At 44.0% G+C, this 15,084-nt stretch overlaps 1 protein-coding gene across 12 annotated transcripts in view; it reads left to right on the top strand.

The window, feature by feature from the left end:
* Positions 1 to 15,084, top strand: part of ERI3 (ERI1 exoribonuclease family member 3) — a 126,419-nt gene that overhangs the window by 476 nt on the left and 110,859 nt on the right. For 6 of the 12 annotated variants that reach the window (XR_014144846.1, XM_006728976.3, XM_081818292.1 and 3 more), the window contains 2 exons: positions 1,986 to 2,061; positions 13,749 to 14,026. The exons of 1 other annotated variant lie outside the window; for it this stretch is intronic. Coding sequence is in view for 9 of the 11 variants with exons in the window: in XM_081818292.1 (XP_081674418.1) it covers positions 1,986 to 2,061; positions 13,749 to 14,026 (354 nt within the window). In the remaining 2 variants the exon portion in view is untranslated. Of the gene's footprint in view, positions 1 to 24; positions 2,062 to 13,748; positions 14,027 to 15,084 lie in introns of those variants that run through there. 5 more of the 12 variants (XM_081818295.1, XM_031022740.2, XM_031022742.2 and 2 more) reach the window with 4 other exon arrangements.

Raw genomic sequence — 15,084 nt, 5'->3', positions numbered from 1 at the left:
GCCCCCAGATTGGGCCCTGGTTAATGCATGCGGGGTGAGGGTCGCGGCGCGCAGTTTGTGCAGTCTGGGGTGCTAGCCCATGTGCTCACCCTGGATGCATGATCTACTGAGTAACGTTCTGGCAGAGGGAGCGGGCAGGGCTTTGCCAGACGGACTGGGTGGGGTGATTAAGGGTGCTGACTTTTTACTTGGGATTATACTAGGTAAGAGGAAGAGAGGTTTGAGCACAGTGGATAGAAACTCAGCAAAGAGGTAGTAGATAGAATAACCCCATTCTTCCCTCTCCAGCACACACACGAGGTTAGCACTTTAACTCTTTGTAAATCTGTAGCAGTGGTAGTAGTGATGGTGGAAGGAGTGAATAACGGGCCTAACCTAGCTAGCTTTCTGTTTGCTTTTCCTGCAAATGTTCCAGCAACAGGTGTTCTCTTAAAACAAAAAAGCATGAACTTGGATTGAGGTGTGACTGCGAGTTCTTGCATAATGTAACTTCTCCTGGTTGACTTGGAAGATGCTGCATGTGGCTCCTTCCTGGGGGTTTGAATTCTGCCCTTAGGGTTGGATTTTGCAAACTGATAATGCCCATCGTTGTCTCTGCTATAGGTCTCTGGCCACCTCTATGGGATTAGCTCTTACCAGACATTTTATCATACTCCGAGCTGAAGGGCAAAAAACCACGAATCCCATTGGCTGAAGAGTGTACACTATTTGAACTATATAGTAGGTTGTGATTGGCTGAATGATTTTTGATTGTAGCGTTTCTACCAGAAATTGGCTTCATCAAATTCTGCTTTATTCTGACTTTATCATACATGGCATGCCTTGTTTTAGTGGGTTCGTTCCTGGAGCTTAAGTATATTATACCTGAATCCCCCACCATTTAAAAGCCAATTTATAAACAGGGACTTGGAGTGTGACTCCACTAATGTGTGTGTCTGTGGTCTTGGTTAGAAACCCACTTGGCTGCCTTTCGTCAGAGAGGTAGGGTGTGGGGGAAGGGAGCTGCCGGGAAGTGATTGATAAGGTTTCCTTTATGGATTCTGTGGTGCTTCACTGGAGCTCAGAGCACTTTGGCAACTTAAGCACTCCAAATTAAAAGCTCATTAACAATTCCTGCCCAAAGATCCTGTAAATAATCAGCTAGCTAGGTCCTAGAGCTTGGCTGAGAGCTCTCCTTCCAACTTGAAATTTCCAAATAAAAGTGCCTTTATTCCTTTTCATTTTGAAAAGTGTTTTCTTGGTGGTGGGGTAAGTCTGTGAGTGGTCTTTCCCAGGGGATCTGAGTAGCATAAAGTCTTAAATGTGTAGAGTGGTAGACAGGAATAGATTGGTTCCAAACCTAAGTGTTTCTCTGTGCAAAGGGCATTGCTAGCTTACAAGAGCACCTCTGCAACTTCTAGTCTTTTGGAAAATCTGAATTAGGTGATAAATATGATAGGTGTCCATTAATGATTTGACTTAGGGTTTGGTTACACTTTGACTTTCTTAGGACTTGAGATAGACCTGGAAGTATACTGCAGGTGTTTAATGGTCTAGTATGGCCTGTGGGTTTGTGGCAACCAGCCCCTCCCCCAATCCTGGTCTTAGTTCCTGAGTTCTGAATATTGTCAACCTTACCAGTGTCTCCTCCTTGACTAAACTAGGATTCTAGTGTTATCCCGAGAGACACCATTTCATGACCATCTTTCTTAGTCCAAGCTCAGATATTATAAATGTTTAGTGTTTCTAGGAGATAACCTCCTTAGGAAGAAAAGTATGCTACTAGAGAACATGAAATCCATCATTCCAAAAATATATAGTACTAGTAGCTTCTGAAAGCTCTGTTCAGGCATTGTTCTTCCACATAGATAACTTATCCCAAAGTAGTTTGAGTTTAGGAGTTTGAGGTTTGGTGTGGTCCTTAAATTGTTTCAAATAGCAGCAGTCCGGGATTTGATCCTTTATACTGAAATAGACTTGTTGCAGAGATGTGTATTTATCCACAGCATTGGGGCTTTCCAGCTCTCACAGAACCTTCAGCATCCCCAGCTGGCAGTCTTGGCATCTTCGAAGTAAGGAGAGGTGAGAATCTTGTTGCATGGTCAAGTTTGGCTCGACTTCTTTCTTATGAATATTTGGGTTTGGAGGGTGAGGGGGTGGTGGTTGGTGCAGATTGTATATTTCTGTAGCTTTTTCTGATTAGACACCATGTGCTCAAAGACTACTGAATGGGGAGAATTAGAGGTGGGGTATCTATACTCTCAAGTTCTGTCGTGATTTCTCTGTGGGCATTGCATGAGCACCTACTTTAGGTTCAGGAAGGTTGAATAGAGCTGGAGTAGTCCTTCATCCTGAGAAATACACAGCTTAAGATAATAGGAAGGAACACATTGGTTTGGCTTTTGATAATGCATTTGACCAAGACCTTTGGGATCTTGGTTTGATTTGGGTTGGGAATCACTGTTGGGTGGATGGTGAATCCCAGCCTGTCTCCATTTTACAAGGATCAGGGCTGCCTGAAAAGGCAGACTCTGATGATTAATATCTAGGATCTCAGAGGCTGTTTAGTAACCAAGGGCCAGATACTTTGCTAGGACTGGAATTGCAGTGGTGAACAAGGCAGGTGTTGTCTCTGATGCCACAGGGCTTACAAATTCAGGGGAGAGAGAGGTAGTAAAGAAGCAGTTCTGATACACTCTGGGAGTGCTAGAAGGTAAGTTTAGGTGTTTTGGGAGTACTCAGAAGGGTCCGCAACCCAGACTTGTAGGCTCCTCATCTAGAATTAAATGAAGACATGAGGGACCAAGTGTGAAGGTCAGAGTTTTGTTGAGTTTGAGAAACTGAAGTTCACTGTGTTAAAACAGTGTACTCAGTGGGCAGGGGATTGGAGAATATAGTGAGAAGCGAAGCAGGAAAAGTAAGCAGAGGCCAAGGCCTTATAAGCTCTTAGGATTAGGTTAGACTAGATCTTTTTTCTGTAAAGGATCAGATAGTAACTATTTAGGCTTTGTGGGTCTCTGTCACAACTGTTCAACTCCATTCAACTCTGCTGTTAACAGCATGAAGGCAGCCATAGTATGAAAATGAATGAGCATGGCTATGTTCGAGTAGAACTTTATAAAAAACCAGTGGCAGCTGGATTTGGCCTGTGGAACATAGTTGCCAACACCTGGACCAGACTATCATAAGAGCAGTAAGAAGCCATTAAATGGTTTTAACCTGTGGACTGATAATTAGATTTGTGTTTTAGAACATTTGTTTTGATTTCAGTGTTAAGGGACTGAAGGGGACAATACTGGAGGCAGAGACCAGTTAAGGAGCCTGTGACATTTGCATGGGTAGCATTTTATAGTTAACCCTTTGAGGCAGTATTTTGACCCTTAAAAATTGAGCATAACTGAATTTTTGCATAATGTATATACTGGTTATGTTTATTAATTTCCTGGCCATCGACTAGAGCTTAAAGCATGTCTACCAAAGAATTTGTTGGTAATACCAGCTCCTATTTTACATACTAGAAAAGATGTAGGAAGGGAAAGTAGGTGTAGAATGAATGAAAAGGTTTGGGGAACTCTTCTAATCAAAGAAGTAGAGAATAAATGGAGCCCTGGTAGGGATGTTGGCCTTAGGGCTCATAGCTTAATGTCAATTACTTTAAACTTTTTGAACTATACAAACAAAGAAGGACCCATTTTCCTAAGTTTTCCAGGGAATTGTCCTCATTCTGTTACGTGTCCTACTCAGTCAAACTTTCCTTGCTTGTAGCAACCTGATGACCTTTTTTCTGGCTTGGGGACTGTCTCCTGGTTCAGGTATGATGGTATATGCCAGGCACAGGAGCCAAAGTGTTCAATAAATTGTCTTCCTCCTCCTACAAGCCTACTTGCATTGCTGGAGGGAAGCCTGTAGGTTTCTGATAACTTACATTATGGTGTTTATGTAACCTCAGGCGAGTGACTTAGCTCTCTGAGCTTTACTTTCCCATCTGTAAAATGCAGATAATGGGACTTAAAGATAAGGGTTGATTAATGGATTTAATGAGATAATGTATGTAAAGCTCTTAGCACAGGGGTTTAATAACTTTTGTTTACTAATAGTATTTTACACAGTTAATAATTTTTTTAAAAAGCAGCCCACAATTGGGTGAGTTGGCCTTTGGCTTAGTATGTTTTGGGTCCTCACAGTTGTCATTATGGCCATATGATAGGAACATAACCACTGGTGGTGAGAGCCAGTAGACAGAAGGAAGTTACAATTAACGGAAGGGGCCACTCTTCATAATGGAAAATTTTCAGACATCAGGAGTCCAGAAAATCAGGACTTTCTTCAGGGTAGACCTTAGCCCCAATACCATCAGTGAAGTGAATTGAGTGAGCAGCTACCCGAAAGAAATTCACCAGAGTGTGACCAGTCATTTCTCCCAGTTGGTCAGGGTCATTTATTGTGTTGCCACCCTTGTGGCCCTACATCTTCGTAAAGTCCTCTTGAATGTTTTTTTATTACTTTTTACCACCACTCTGGGAATGAGTCAGGTGGTCAGTATTACTGTCCCTGCTTACCCCTGTGAGGAAACTGAGGCCCGCGAAGGTTAAGTGTGTTGCCTGAGGTCATGCTGTGAGGTACTGTCAGAGCTAGTGCAGATTTGCCTCCAGATGAAATTGTGTCAGTTTATTGCTGTGATTTCTCTTCCTTCGAGTGAGAGATGTGTAGTCATTGCAGAACTGCAGACTGATGCATGCTTTGTCCAAATGTGCTAGGAGTGATTTGGGTCCCACTTTATCCACTTGGTCCTGTTGGGTTTTAATTGATGACTGCTTGGACCAGGGAAGCAGATTCCCTTTGGGTCATTGTTTTTAGCCCCTCCTCCTTTGGGGACATTCTTGGGGGAGCCTTGGGTTACAAGAGATTGCTTTGATATGTTCAAAATTGTGCCTTGTGCCCCACAGCTACAGGTAAAATCAAAAGGCAGATAATTTATGGGAGTGTCAGAGCTGGCCGCTGGCACCTCAGGAGGCCATTAGTATGCCTGTTCAGACCCTCTGTGTCCTTGCAATTGATTCCTCTTTGCATGAGCTTGATTTGGGAAGCTGTAGATCTGTGGGTAGTGATTGGATGTGACAGTCCAAACACCGGTCCCTAAATTAATCCTTTTAATAGTATTCCAGCACCAAGGCAATGTGGTGTCTCTCTCTGTCTTTAACTGGGGAGGACAGAATGGGGTGGGCTAGGAAGGAGAGAGGAAAAAAAAGAAGCTTTGCTTGGTGCTTAGGGTCTGTTCTGTTCTAACATGTTCTGATTCCAGAGCAGTTGACATCAGGACTTCGGGCATATTCATTCAGCAAACAGTGATTCACACTAACTTTGTACCTGGCCCTGTGCTGGGTGCTAGAAATACAGAAATGAATAAAATGTGGTCCTTGCCCTTAGGGATCTGTGTGAACCTCAGTGTTTCTCAGAGTTTTTAAACTCATGCGCTATTTAGGTGAAAAAATTAAACTGATGCTTTTCTTTAGTGCTACTTGAAATTTTAAAATGCATTAAAGGGTCTGACAAAAAACAAGTCAAAGAAATTATGCCTTTTTTACACGCACACGCACACATACTTATACCTGCTATCTTACAGCCTTCTCACCTAAGGCTCTGAAAATTATAGTAGGAAAAATAGATTAAAATTTTACAATATAGTGAGACAAAAAGTTATGAAATAGGAATAGAGTGTGTTACTGGATCACACTTAAGCAATTAACTTTCTGATGGAGTATCAGAGAAAGCTACTAAAAGGGAATTTTGAGCTGCATTTTGAAGAAGGAGCTGGTGAAAATGGAAATAACATTCCAAAGCAGGGGGAGTAGCATTTGCCAAGGCACAGATTTGTAAAAGGAAACATCCCATTTGGGGACCTGAGCAAGAGCTAGTCGTCACCCTGCCTCCTGCCAGTTTCTCTGCTCCTGTGGAATTGTGTTTGAGAAGAGGCTTTGAGTTTCTTGTGCTGCAGTTGTTTTCGTCCAAGGCACCCCTTCCTTCTTCTGCTTTTTGGTACCCAGGACTGCAGTTTGTTTTTCTTGTTAAAATGTGATAAATGTATTATGAGAACAAATTTGGATGATTTGGACAGACTTGATCGTTGCTTATGGTTGAGTTACTTTCAGTAAAAGGCGAAAGATTTATGCGTTTTGAAGAGAAACCGGAATATGGTTGAGTTACTTTTAAAGTCACCACCTTACCTCAAAGGAAAAACTGAAGTTGATATGTATTTTTAGCCCTTTGGTGGGGAATGTGGGCCCTCAAACATGGGAGAGGAGAACAGGGCCCCGAAGAACTGAGGACATCTGAGGCTTAGTTTTCTCATGTGTAAAATGGGATTATTGTTCCCCATTTTGCTTGAGAGTTAGGAGGATAAAATATGTGGATCACTAATACAGTACCTGGCTTATAATTGTGTTTCCCTCTCCTCTTTCATGCATTAACAACAGTAGCTCCCTTCTGTTGAGTGCTTAAACTGTACAGAGTGCTTTATATACATTGTGTGGTTGACCTGAACCCCAAAGAGATAGGTATTATTATTATAGTTGTTATTATTGAGAAAATGTGGTGGAAGGGCTGGCTCAGTCGGTAGAGTATGCAACTCTTAATCTTGGGGTCATGAGTTCAAGCCCCATGTTGGGTGTGGAGCCTACTTAAAAAAAAAAAAAGAATGTGTGGTAGAGTCAGGATTTGAACCTAGACTTGTCTGATTCTAGTGTTTAAACATGTGGGCTGTGCTTCTATACCAGTTCCATCTTGGAAGCAGGGGAATGGCAGGTTCTTGGTATCTCTCCTCTGGGGTCAGATGCTGTCTACAAGTGTGAGAGGTACTTAAAGGGATCAGAGTACCATACTCTGCCCCTCCTTCATTTCTATCCTATTTATGGTGTGTTAGAAACAAACTTTTGCCCCCTCTCACGTGCGATGGGTGTCACAACTGACTTCTAGGACTTTGCAAAGAGATGTCTCCCAGCTTTGGCCCCTCGAAGGAATTTGCCCAAACTACTGCATGTAGTGGTAAGTTAGCAAACAGCAGGCCAATCACAGTCACTTCTTTTTAGGTGCTGCCTTGAGCTGCTGAGACGGCTAATTGAAGAGGAGAGTAAACCTCCTGTGGCCTGTAATGTTGCCATCAGAATGTGGTGTTCCTGAAGGTCTTTAGTGACTGTAGCTCTCCTGGTAATTTAGGGTTAGCAGGTGCTTCTGTTGCTGAGAATGCTCTCCCTCGCCCCACCTTGGAGCAGAAGCAACTGTAGGTAGCTACAGGCCAAGGGAGTGACAGGTTGTAGAGAGGAGGAGAGTGTTTTGTTGAGGTGAGGACCCAGCTTTAGAGTTCCTGCTTCCATTCTACTTTGGGGCCATCAGGAAGTTGTGTAGAGGTTCCAGGGCATGTCAAGCTTTGTTCTGCCTCACCCTCTAGCTTTCAGCAGACTAGGCTGAACCCTCAGGCCCCCCGGCCTCCACTGTGAGACTACAGAGAAGCTTGGGAGGTGAGCGGTGAGGCTTGCTCCTTGTGTTGGGGCAGTGGTCTGAGACCCTGGTGTGGGAGTAAGGAACCCTGGGTTCTGTTGTTACTATGCTATGTGAGTCTTAGGCAGTCCTTAGGCAGAGCCTCTTCCTGGGGCTCATTTTCCCTGGCAGGCTGTACTGTGTCTCCCCTTAGGTTTTCTTTCACCTTTGACAATCTGTGATTTTCACAGAAAGTACTCTGGCAGCAAGGTACATTCATTAGCTTGAAGATTATGACTTTTGAAGGCATGCAGTTTATTTAGATTTTTCCCAGGCTATTTTTAGCTGCCTAATACAGAGCCTATGACTGAGTGGTTCCAGACAGGTATTACTGTGCTCTCTGTTGATGCCTCTGTGACTCAGGTACCTGAGCCCTTGTAATACTGTCAGTCAGATTGGGACAGGGACTTGCCCTGGGACTGGGACCTGGGGAAGCTGCAGCTCTCTCAGGTGCTTCTAGTTGGCTAGACTCAGAGCCTGCCTCTGGTGCCTTACATTTTCTCTGGAATGTGCTCCTGCCTCCCAATCTGGTTTTTAATGGAATGGATAGAATCCAGGGATGGTACCAGCCTAAACCCTCCCCAGGGATTCCAAGTACAGTTGACCCTTGAGCAATATGGGTTTGAACTGCATAGATCGACTGACTTGTCGATTTTTTTCAATAAATACAGTACAGTACAATAAATACTTTATGATTTTCTTGATGTTTTCTTTTCTCTACCTTTATTGTAGGAATACAGTGTACAATACATATATAAGATATGTATTAATTGACTATGTTATTGGTAAGGCTTCCAGTCAACAGTACTACTAGTAGTTGTTTTTGGAGAGTCAAAAGTTATAGGCGGATTTTCCACTTTGTTGCGGGGGGCAGTCAGTGCCCCTAAGCTCTGTGTTGTTCAAGGGTCAACTGTATTTGCAGCTGGGGAGATGGGGTGGGAGTAGACCCCATATTTCATGATGGCCCTCTCCTTTCCTATCCCCCACGTTCCTGTGGCCTGTGGAAGTGGATGTTAAAGGATGACCCCCTCCCTTTGCTCTCTCTTCCCCCCTCAGTAATGGAAAGCTATAAAATGTCTATTTACCCAAGACACCAGAATGACTCCTCTGTGGTTCCACTAATCTGGTGATTTGGTGCTTCTCTGGTCTCTCAGGTAAATACAGATTGAGGCTTTTTATAAAGGCATATTATTTCCCTCATTAAATGTGTGTTTTGGCACATGCGTTATTTACCTGACCGATGGTAATGGCTGCAGAGGACCGTTGGTGTCTGTTGTGTAAATACTCTGCACAGAGACCATCCTCCGGGGGCTGTGGCGCAGGCCTGTTTCTCCAAATGGGGCTGGCCCCAGGACGGTCCCTATTTACCACTCCGCTGTCTCCACTGGGGGCTGGACCTTTCATTTTGAGGAGGGAATCATTTATTTTCCTCCTTGCCATAGGCTACTTACTACCTTTAATTGCCAGGAGAAGAAAAAGGGGGCCTGAGAATAAATGTGTATAAGTCTTGTCTCTGATGAAACACAGTATGCAGAAGTACATAGAATCATGAACTGTTCCTTTTGAGTTCTGCCCCTTGACTAGATACTCGAAGTCCCAATTGATGATACAAGTTATAGACTTAGAATCTACAAACTTGTGACTAAAGTATAAAGCAGCATTAGGAAAGGGGAATCCCCAAGAGGCCAGAGGGTGCAAGGCAAGTGGGATGCCTCTGCAGGGAGTGCAGGGCTCTTTCCTGAGAAGGCTCTAATGGTGGCAGGAGTGCTCCGTGAGCGTGAGCGGGCATTGAGTGGGGGCTCTTATCATGGAGACTTGATGCTTTAAGGGCTGGCTTTGCCTCTTAAGGTCGGCTGTAGGCTGTATGCACAGCCTACCTTCCGTGGGCGGTATGGAGAGATTGAGCTCTCACATACCATCTCTTCTTCTCTCTCCTTCCCTCCCCGCCTTTTTTAAACCACATTGCAGCATATAGATTAAAAAAATAATTTTTTAAAAAGATTTTATTTATTTATTTGACAGAGAGAGACAGTGAGAGAGGGAACACAAGCAGGGGGAGTGGGAGAGGGAGAAGCAGGCTCCCTGCTGAGCAGGGAGCCCAATGTGGGGCTCGATCCCAGGACCCTGGGATCATGACCCAAGCCAAAGGCAGACGCTTAACTGACTGAGCCACCCAGATGCCCCTAAAAAAATATTTTTAAAAAGTTTGGAATAGGCCAAATTTACATACAAGTTGGAATTAATAGTACAAAGAATTTTTTGTGGAACTATTTGAGAGCTAATGCTGACCTAATGTCCCATCACCCTGAATGCTTTGGGTATATTTCCTACATGCAAGGACATTTTCTTACCTAACCATAGTACAACCAGCAAAACCAGGAAATTAATATTGGTACCTTACCTCCTTCTAATTCTGAAACCCCATTCAGGTTTGCCTATTGTCCCAGTAATGTTTTTTTGTAGCAAAATGATCTAGTTCAGAATGTGCATTGCATTTAGTTATCAAGTCCCTTTGATCTCCTTTAGATTTTGCTCAGTAAAAGTTCCTTGACATTCATGACCTTGATACTTCTGAAGATTACAGGCTGGTTATTATGTAGGCTCTCCCTCAGTTAGGGTTTGTTGGATATTTTCTCATGATTAGAGTTAGATTATGCATCTTTGACAGGAATATCACAGAAATGATGCTTTCTTCTCATTGCATCCTATCATGTGGTGCATGATTTTGATTTATCCCATTGTGTTCATTTTGATCACTTGATTAAGGTGATGTCTGCCAGGCTTCTCCATTGTATATTTACTTCCTGTTAACGATTAATAAGCATTCTGTGGGGAGATAGTTCAAAACTACGTGAATATCCCTTACCAAACTTTAATTTATTAATTAGTTAATTTGTGTATTTTAGATTCATGGTTTCCTTTTTTTATTCAATGCAATATAATCTATTAATATCATTATTTATTGCCAGTGGGAGCTCCTTCAAACTGGCTTCTGCATCCTTTTGATTAATTCCCATCATTCTTTGAGCATTTCCTTGCTTTCTGGCCCCTAAACAAGATGTTCTAGACTCATCTTGTACTTTCCCTGCCATAGTTGTGGAATCAACCATTTCTCCAAAGAGCTCTGGTTTTTCCACTGAAGACTGTTATTTAGAAGGCAACTGGGTGTTAGGTGTGCTCATTGCTGCTAGAGTGTTGCTGCTCCCTGGCCCTTCAATAGACAGCTAGAAAATAGATTGTGTGTGTGTGTGTTTATGTGTGTGTCCATACATCTAGCTTATTTTTATATATTATATATCAGAAACCATGAGTTCACACTGTTTCCTCCAATTTCAGTTTGACACCATGGATTTTTTTTTTCCTCTTCCCATACTTTAATTCCATCCTGTAACAATGAGAAACCTGGTTCTCATTACCCTTAATATACGCCCTTCTTTGATCAATCCCTCTGTATGTAACCAATCTCCCATTTGTTACCATTGCTCCTTCCCCCTTTTGAGTGCCTCTTTTACCCTGCCCATGACTCCCTGCATCAGGCTTGCTCCCCGCCTCCCCATGCCCTCCACACCCCACGTGGGTTCTGACGTGCTACGTTACACCTTGTTGCCTTTGTACAGATGCCTTCCTTACTGTGCTTGGGTTCTGATACCCTCCACCCCAACCCTCAGACTCTTCTGCTCCCCCCCACTTCAACTTGCAGGTACTACCTTCCTCTGCCACAACTAATGACTAAAGCCATAAGGTTGAATTTTTCACGAAGGGAAGAGGAAGAGCTGCCCTCTGTTTCTTGACTTGAGTTGAACTTGGGTTTTAGAAGTAAAGGAAGTATGGAATCCAGTGATTACTGACATGTGGAAGACTGGTCTCCTACCATTGTCTATTCTCAAGACTTCCTGCAAGAGAAGCTTGTTGATGTGGGTGAAATCAGTTGGAAAAGCAAGGCCTGCAGGCAAGAGGGCTTCAGGTCATCAGTGTGTCATTCATGGAAGGGGATAGCGCACATATAGTATGCTACATGGGAGGCCTAGAGCATTCTGGGCATGCAGGAGATTTGGATGTTACTTCTGAGGTTGCCTTATGCATGCATTAATTGGATATATAGGCTCCAAGTATGGGGGTCCAGGCTTGGCCAGGTGGGCGTAGCCCAAAAGAATAGTAGTAGTAATAATAGTAAGCGATATTGAGCCCCTATATGCCAGACACTGCTCATAGTGCTTTACATGTACCTTCTCATTTCATTCTCACTTACAGAATAAGAGCTATTATTGTTGTCATTTTACAGGTGAGGGATGGAAGAACAGAGCTTGCCCAAGGTGCCAAGGCAAATAAGTGGCTCAGCCAGGATGCAAACCTGGAAGGCCTCCTTAATCATGATGCTAAATTGCCGGTAGTATTTGGCAGATGGGGTCTGGTTGACTATATATACTCTATACACTCTCTATGAATATTGACAAACATTAGGATTCTCAAAAGTCCTTATCCCAGCCTGACTTCAAGGAGTTAGAGGAGAGTTCTAAGGCCCTGAGAGACTTTGGATCCAAACTATAATGCATAATCTGAACAGACTGGTGTCTCCGGTCTCAGCAAGGCTTCCAGTACTGTTCAAGGCAGGGGTGGTGATGTGAAGTTATTTTGGATTCTGGTGTTCGAAGGGATGTTGGCCCCTTTGCCTTTCCAAGGGATTCCATAGTGAAATCCAAGCCAGCCTTTGTCTATCCTGAGCTGAGGAGTTTGGGCTGTGTTTTTGGAAATGCTGTAAAGCCATGGTGAAAGCAAGCACCGTGCTCTGTAGGATCCATGAAGAACTTAAAATACTTTTCAGTCTTAGCACCTCTGAATCCCCATGGAATCTCACTACGGGGTTGGGGAAATTGAGGACCCACATGTGTCCTAGTAAATATGCAGGCAAGTTATTGTAGGTCATTCAGTGAGTCAGGGAAGAGCCAGAAGGAAAAGTGATACTTGATTGTACATGTCCATTCAGGTAGTAGTCACCTCATTGCTTCTGAGTGCGCTCTGGACTTCACAGGCTGCTACCCCCCTCAGCCCTGCAGGAAGGAGCCAGTGTCCATTGGCAGCCTTTCAGAGGCAAGTTTTTGGCTCTATTAGAATGGGGCTTCAGAAGGCATAAGCTATGGCCATATCTGCATTGAGCAGTGAGATTTCTCATTTGACTTTGAGGATTAAAGTTGAGGGAACTTGAATATTGGGTGTAAGAAGGGAAAAAACAAACTTTCTTTGTTCCTTTTTTTTTTTTTTAAGGAGGCCTGGGTTATTTGTGAGTAAAACTTAGGCTTTGATTTTTATATTTAGTTAACCCTCTAAGGAGCAGACATTCTACAAATTTAAAGGGAAAACTTGAAAAGTGATTTGGATTTTTTTTTTTTCCACATGTTCACTCAGAAAACTTTACTAGACTTTTTTTTTTTTTTAAGCAATGCTCCCATTACTGCCACATCTGGGTTTTCTCTTTTTCTTCCCTATTTAAAAAAAGTCCTGCAGTCCTTCAGGGCCTCTAGTAGAGAGTGAGCCTAAAGGCAGCGAACAGGAAGGCCTGAGGCTGTTACCAGCTGTGCTCTCCGGGCGTCATTCATTCCCCCAGGGTGCCACTTACTGGCACGGAGGCTGGGGAATCACCGGCCCTGCAGGAGCAAGCTCCCCTGTGGTTGGCTGCGTTCCATTTCACATTGGGAGATGGCACGGAGGCTACGTGGAGGTGCGCGATACCAACTGGAAAGCCAGGGGCAAATGGCTTGTAATGGAGCTGAGGAGAGACTCTTTGGCATTTTCCACTGTTTTGTCTGATGCTCCTTAGCTCCCAGGACTGATTGTACAGCTGGGTCACCTCATGTTACTTTAGGAACCTTAGCTTTACATTAACTCTTGCCACCCGAGAAATGACCACAGAATTTTTCTCTCTCCTCTCTTTTGAATTTCAGAGCTCCATTTAAAGATGAAGGCCAGTGTGGCAGGTTGTTCTGAGGATGATCTTGGAGACTCAGAGCTGTCGTAATGCTGCAGGGGCCAGCATTAGGGTCTTGAACTTAAGGAATGAATACTGTTGATTTAGAAAAGGGGTCCAGAAACACTGGGGAGTGGTTCGTGTTGTGTGACTATTCCTGAAGACCAGATGGAACAGGGCCACCGTGGGAGGGGAGTAACCCAGGCTCTTTGTTCTTTTTTTTTTTTTTTCTTTTCTTTTTCTTTTTTTTTTTTTTAAACTTTCCTCCCCTAAGTTTTAGATGCTTCTGGATGTTCAATGCTAGCACCTTTACAGACTGGAGCAGCTCGATTTTCTTCATATTTACTTTCAAGAGCAAGAAAAGTGCTGGGCTCCCACTTATTTTCTCCCTGTGGTGTTCCGGAGTTCTGCTCCATATCCACCAGAAAACTGGCGGCCCACGGCTTTGGCGCATCCATGGCGGCAATGGTGCCCTTCCCTCCCCAGAGGTATCACTACTTTTTAGTGCTGGACTTTGAGGCCACGTGCGACAAGCCACAGATTCATCCTCAGGTAACTGTTGCATCATTGCTTCAGAAAAGGTGGGGTGGGCAAGGAGGGAGGGAGGTTAGTCTTGCTTTCTGGGTTCCAGGGGAACTTTCTCATGTCTTCCTGGCTTTTAGTTGCTCATCGGGAGTCCCTGCCTAGGAAGCTGGACTTGGTTCAGGCATGGTAGGGTAAGGTAGACCTGAGAAGTCTCTGCAACTGGGCATATTGTTTCTCTCTGGTCTCAGCCTTTGGGAATCAAAATATTTCCTTCTGTCCCATCCTTCCTCTCTCCTTTCCCTTCCCGCCTTCCTTCTCCTACTATTACCGCATGTTATTTTAAGGAATACTGTGATAGTCAGCCTCTAAGATGGCACCCAATGATCCTTGCCTCCTGGGATTCCTACCCTTGGTAGTTTCTCTCCCACACTGAATCAGGGCTAGCCTTGTATAACCAGTAGAACATAGAGGAAAAGCCATAGTGTGATTTCTGAGGCTAAGTCATAAAAAGCGCTGTGGTTCGCCCTGCTCTTTTGGATCACTTGCTCTGGAGAAAGCCAGCTGCCGTGCATTGAGGACTCTCAAATGGCCTGGGGAGAGGCACGTGTATACAGGAACTGAGGTTCTTCGCTAAAAACCAGTACCACTTGCCATTCATGTTTCTTGGTGCTGTCTTGGAAGTGAATCTGCCAGCCCCAGAGGACATCTGACTTCAACCTCAGGAGAGACCCTGAGCCAGGCTAGTCTGCTGAGCCACTCCTGAATTCCTGGCTGGCAGAAACTGTGAGAGATAAGAAGTGATTATTGATGTTTGGAGCCACTAAGTTTGGGGATGCATTAGAGAACCTGAAGAAGTACAACTGTTGGTCTGTTGGAAAGGAAAATTTCTTTGCTTGCTTTTTTTCCTTAGTCATCAACTGTGTCCGGAGACCTTTTACCCTTTAAGGTAGTGCTACTAGGAGGTTTGGATTAGCAGCAGAGAGGCACATGTTCTTGGAGATATTGGCGTGCTTGAGGTTGGTTTGGGGGGAACGATTGGGGGCTGATGTGGCAGTTCATTGTACTGTGGGGGCCTTGAGTATGCC

The sequence above is a fragment of the Leptonychotes weddellii genome, chromosome 4 (genome assembly GCF_054177405.1).
Source record: "Leptonychotes weddellii isolate Sample4059 chromosome 4, ASM5417740v2, whole genome shotgun sequence".
NCBI classification, from domain to species: domain Eukaryota; kingdom Metazoa; phylum Chordata; class Mammalia; order Carnivora; family Phocidae; genus Leptonychotes; species Leptonychotes weddellii.
This window is presented reverse-complemented; position numbering and strand designations above follow the sequence as displayed.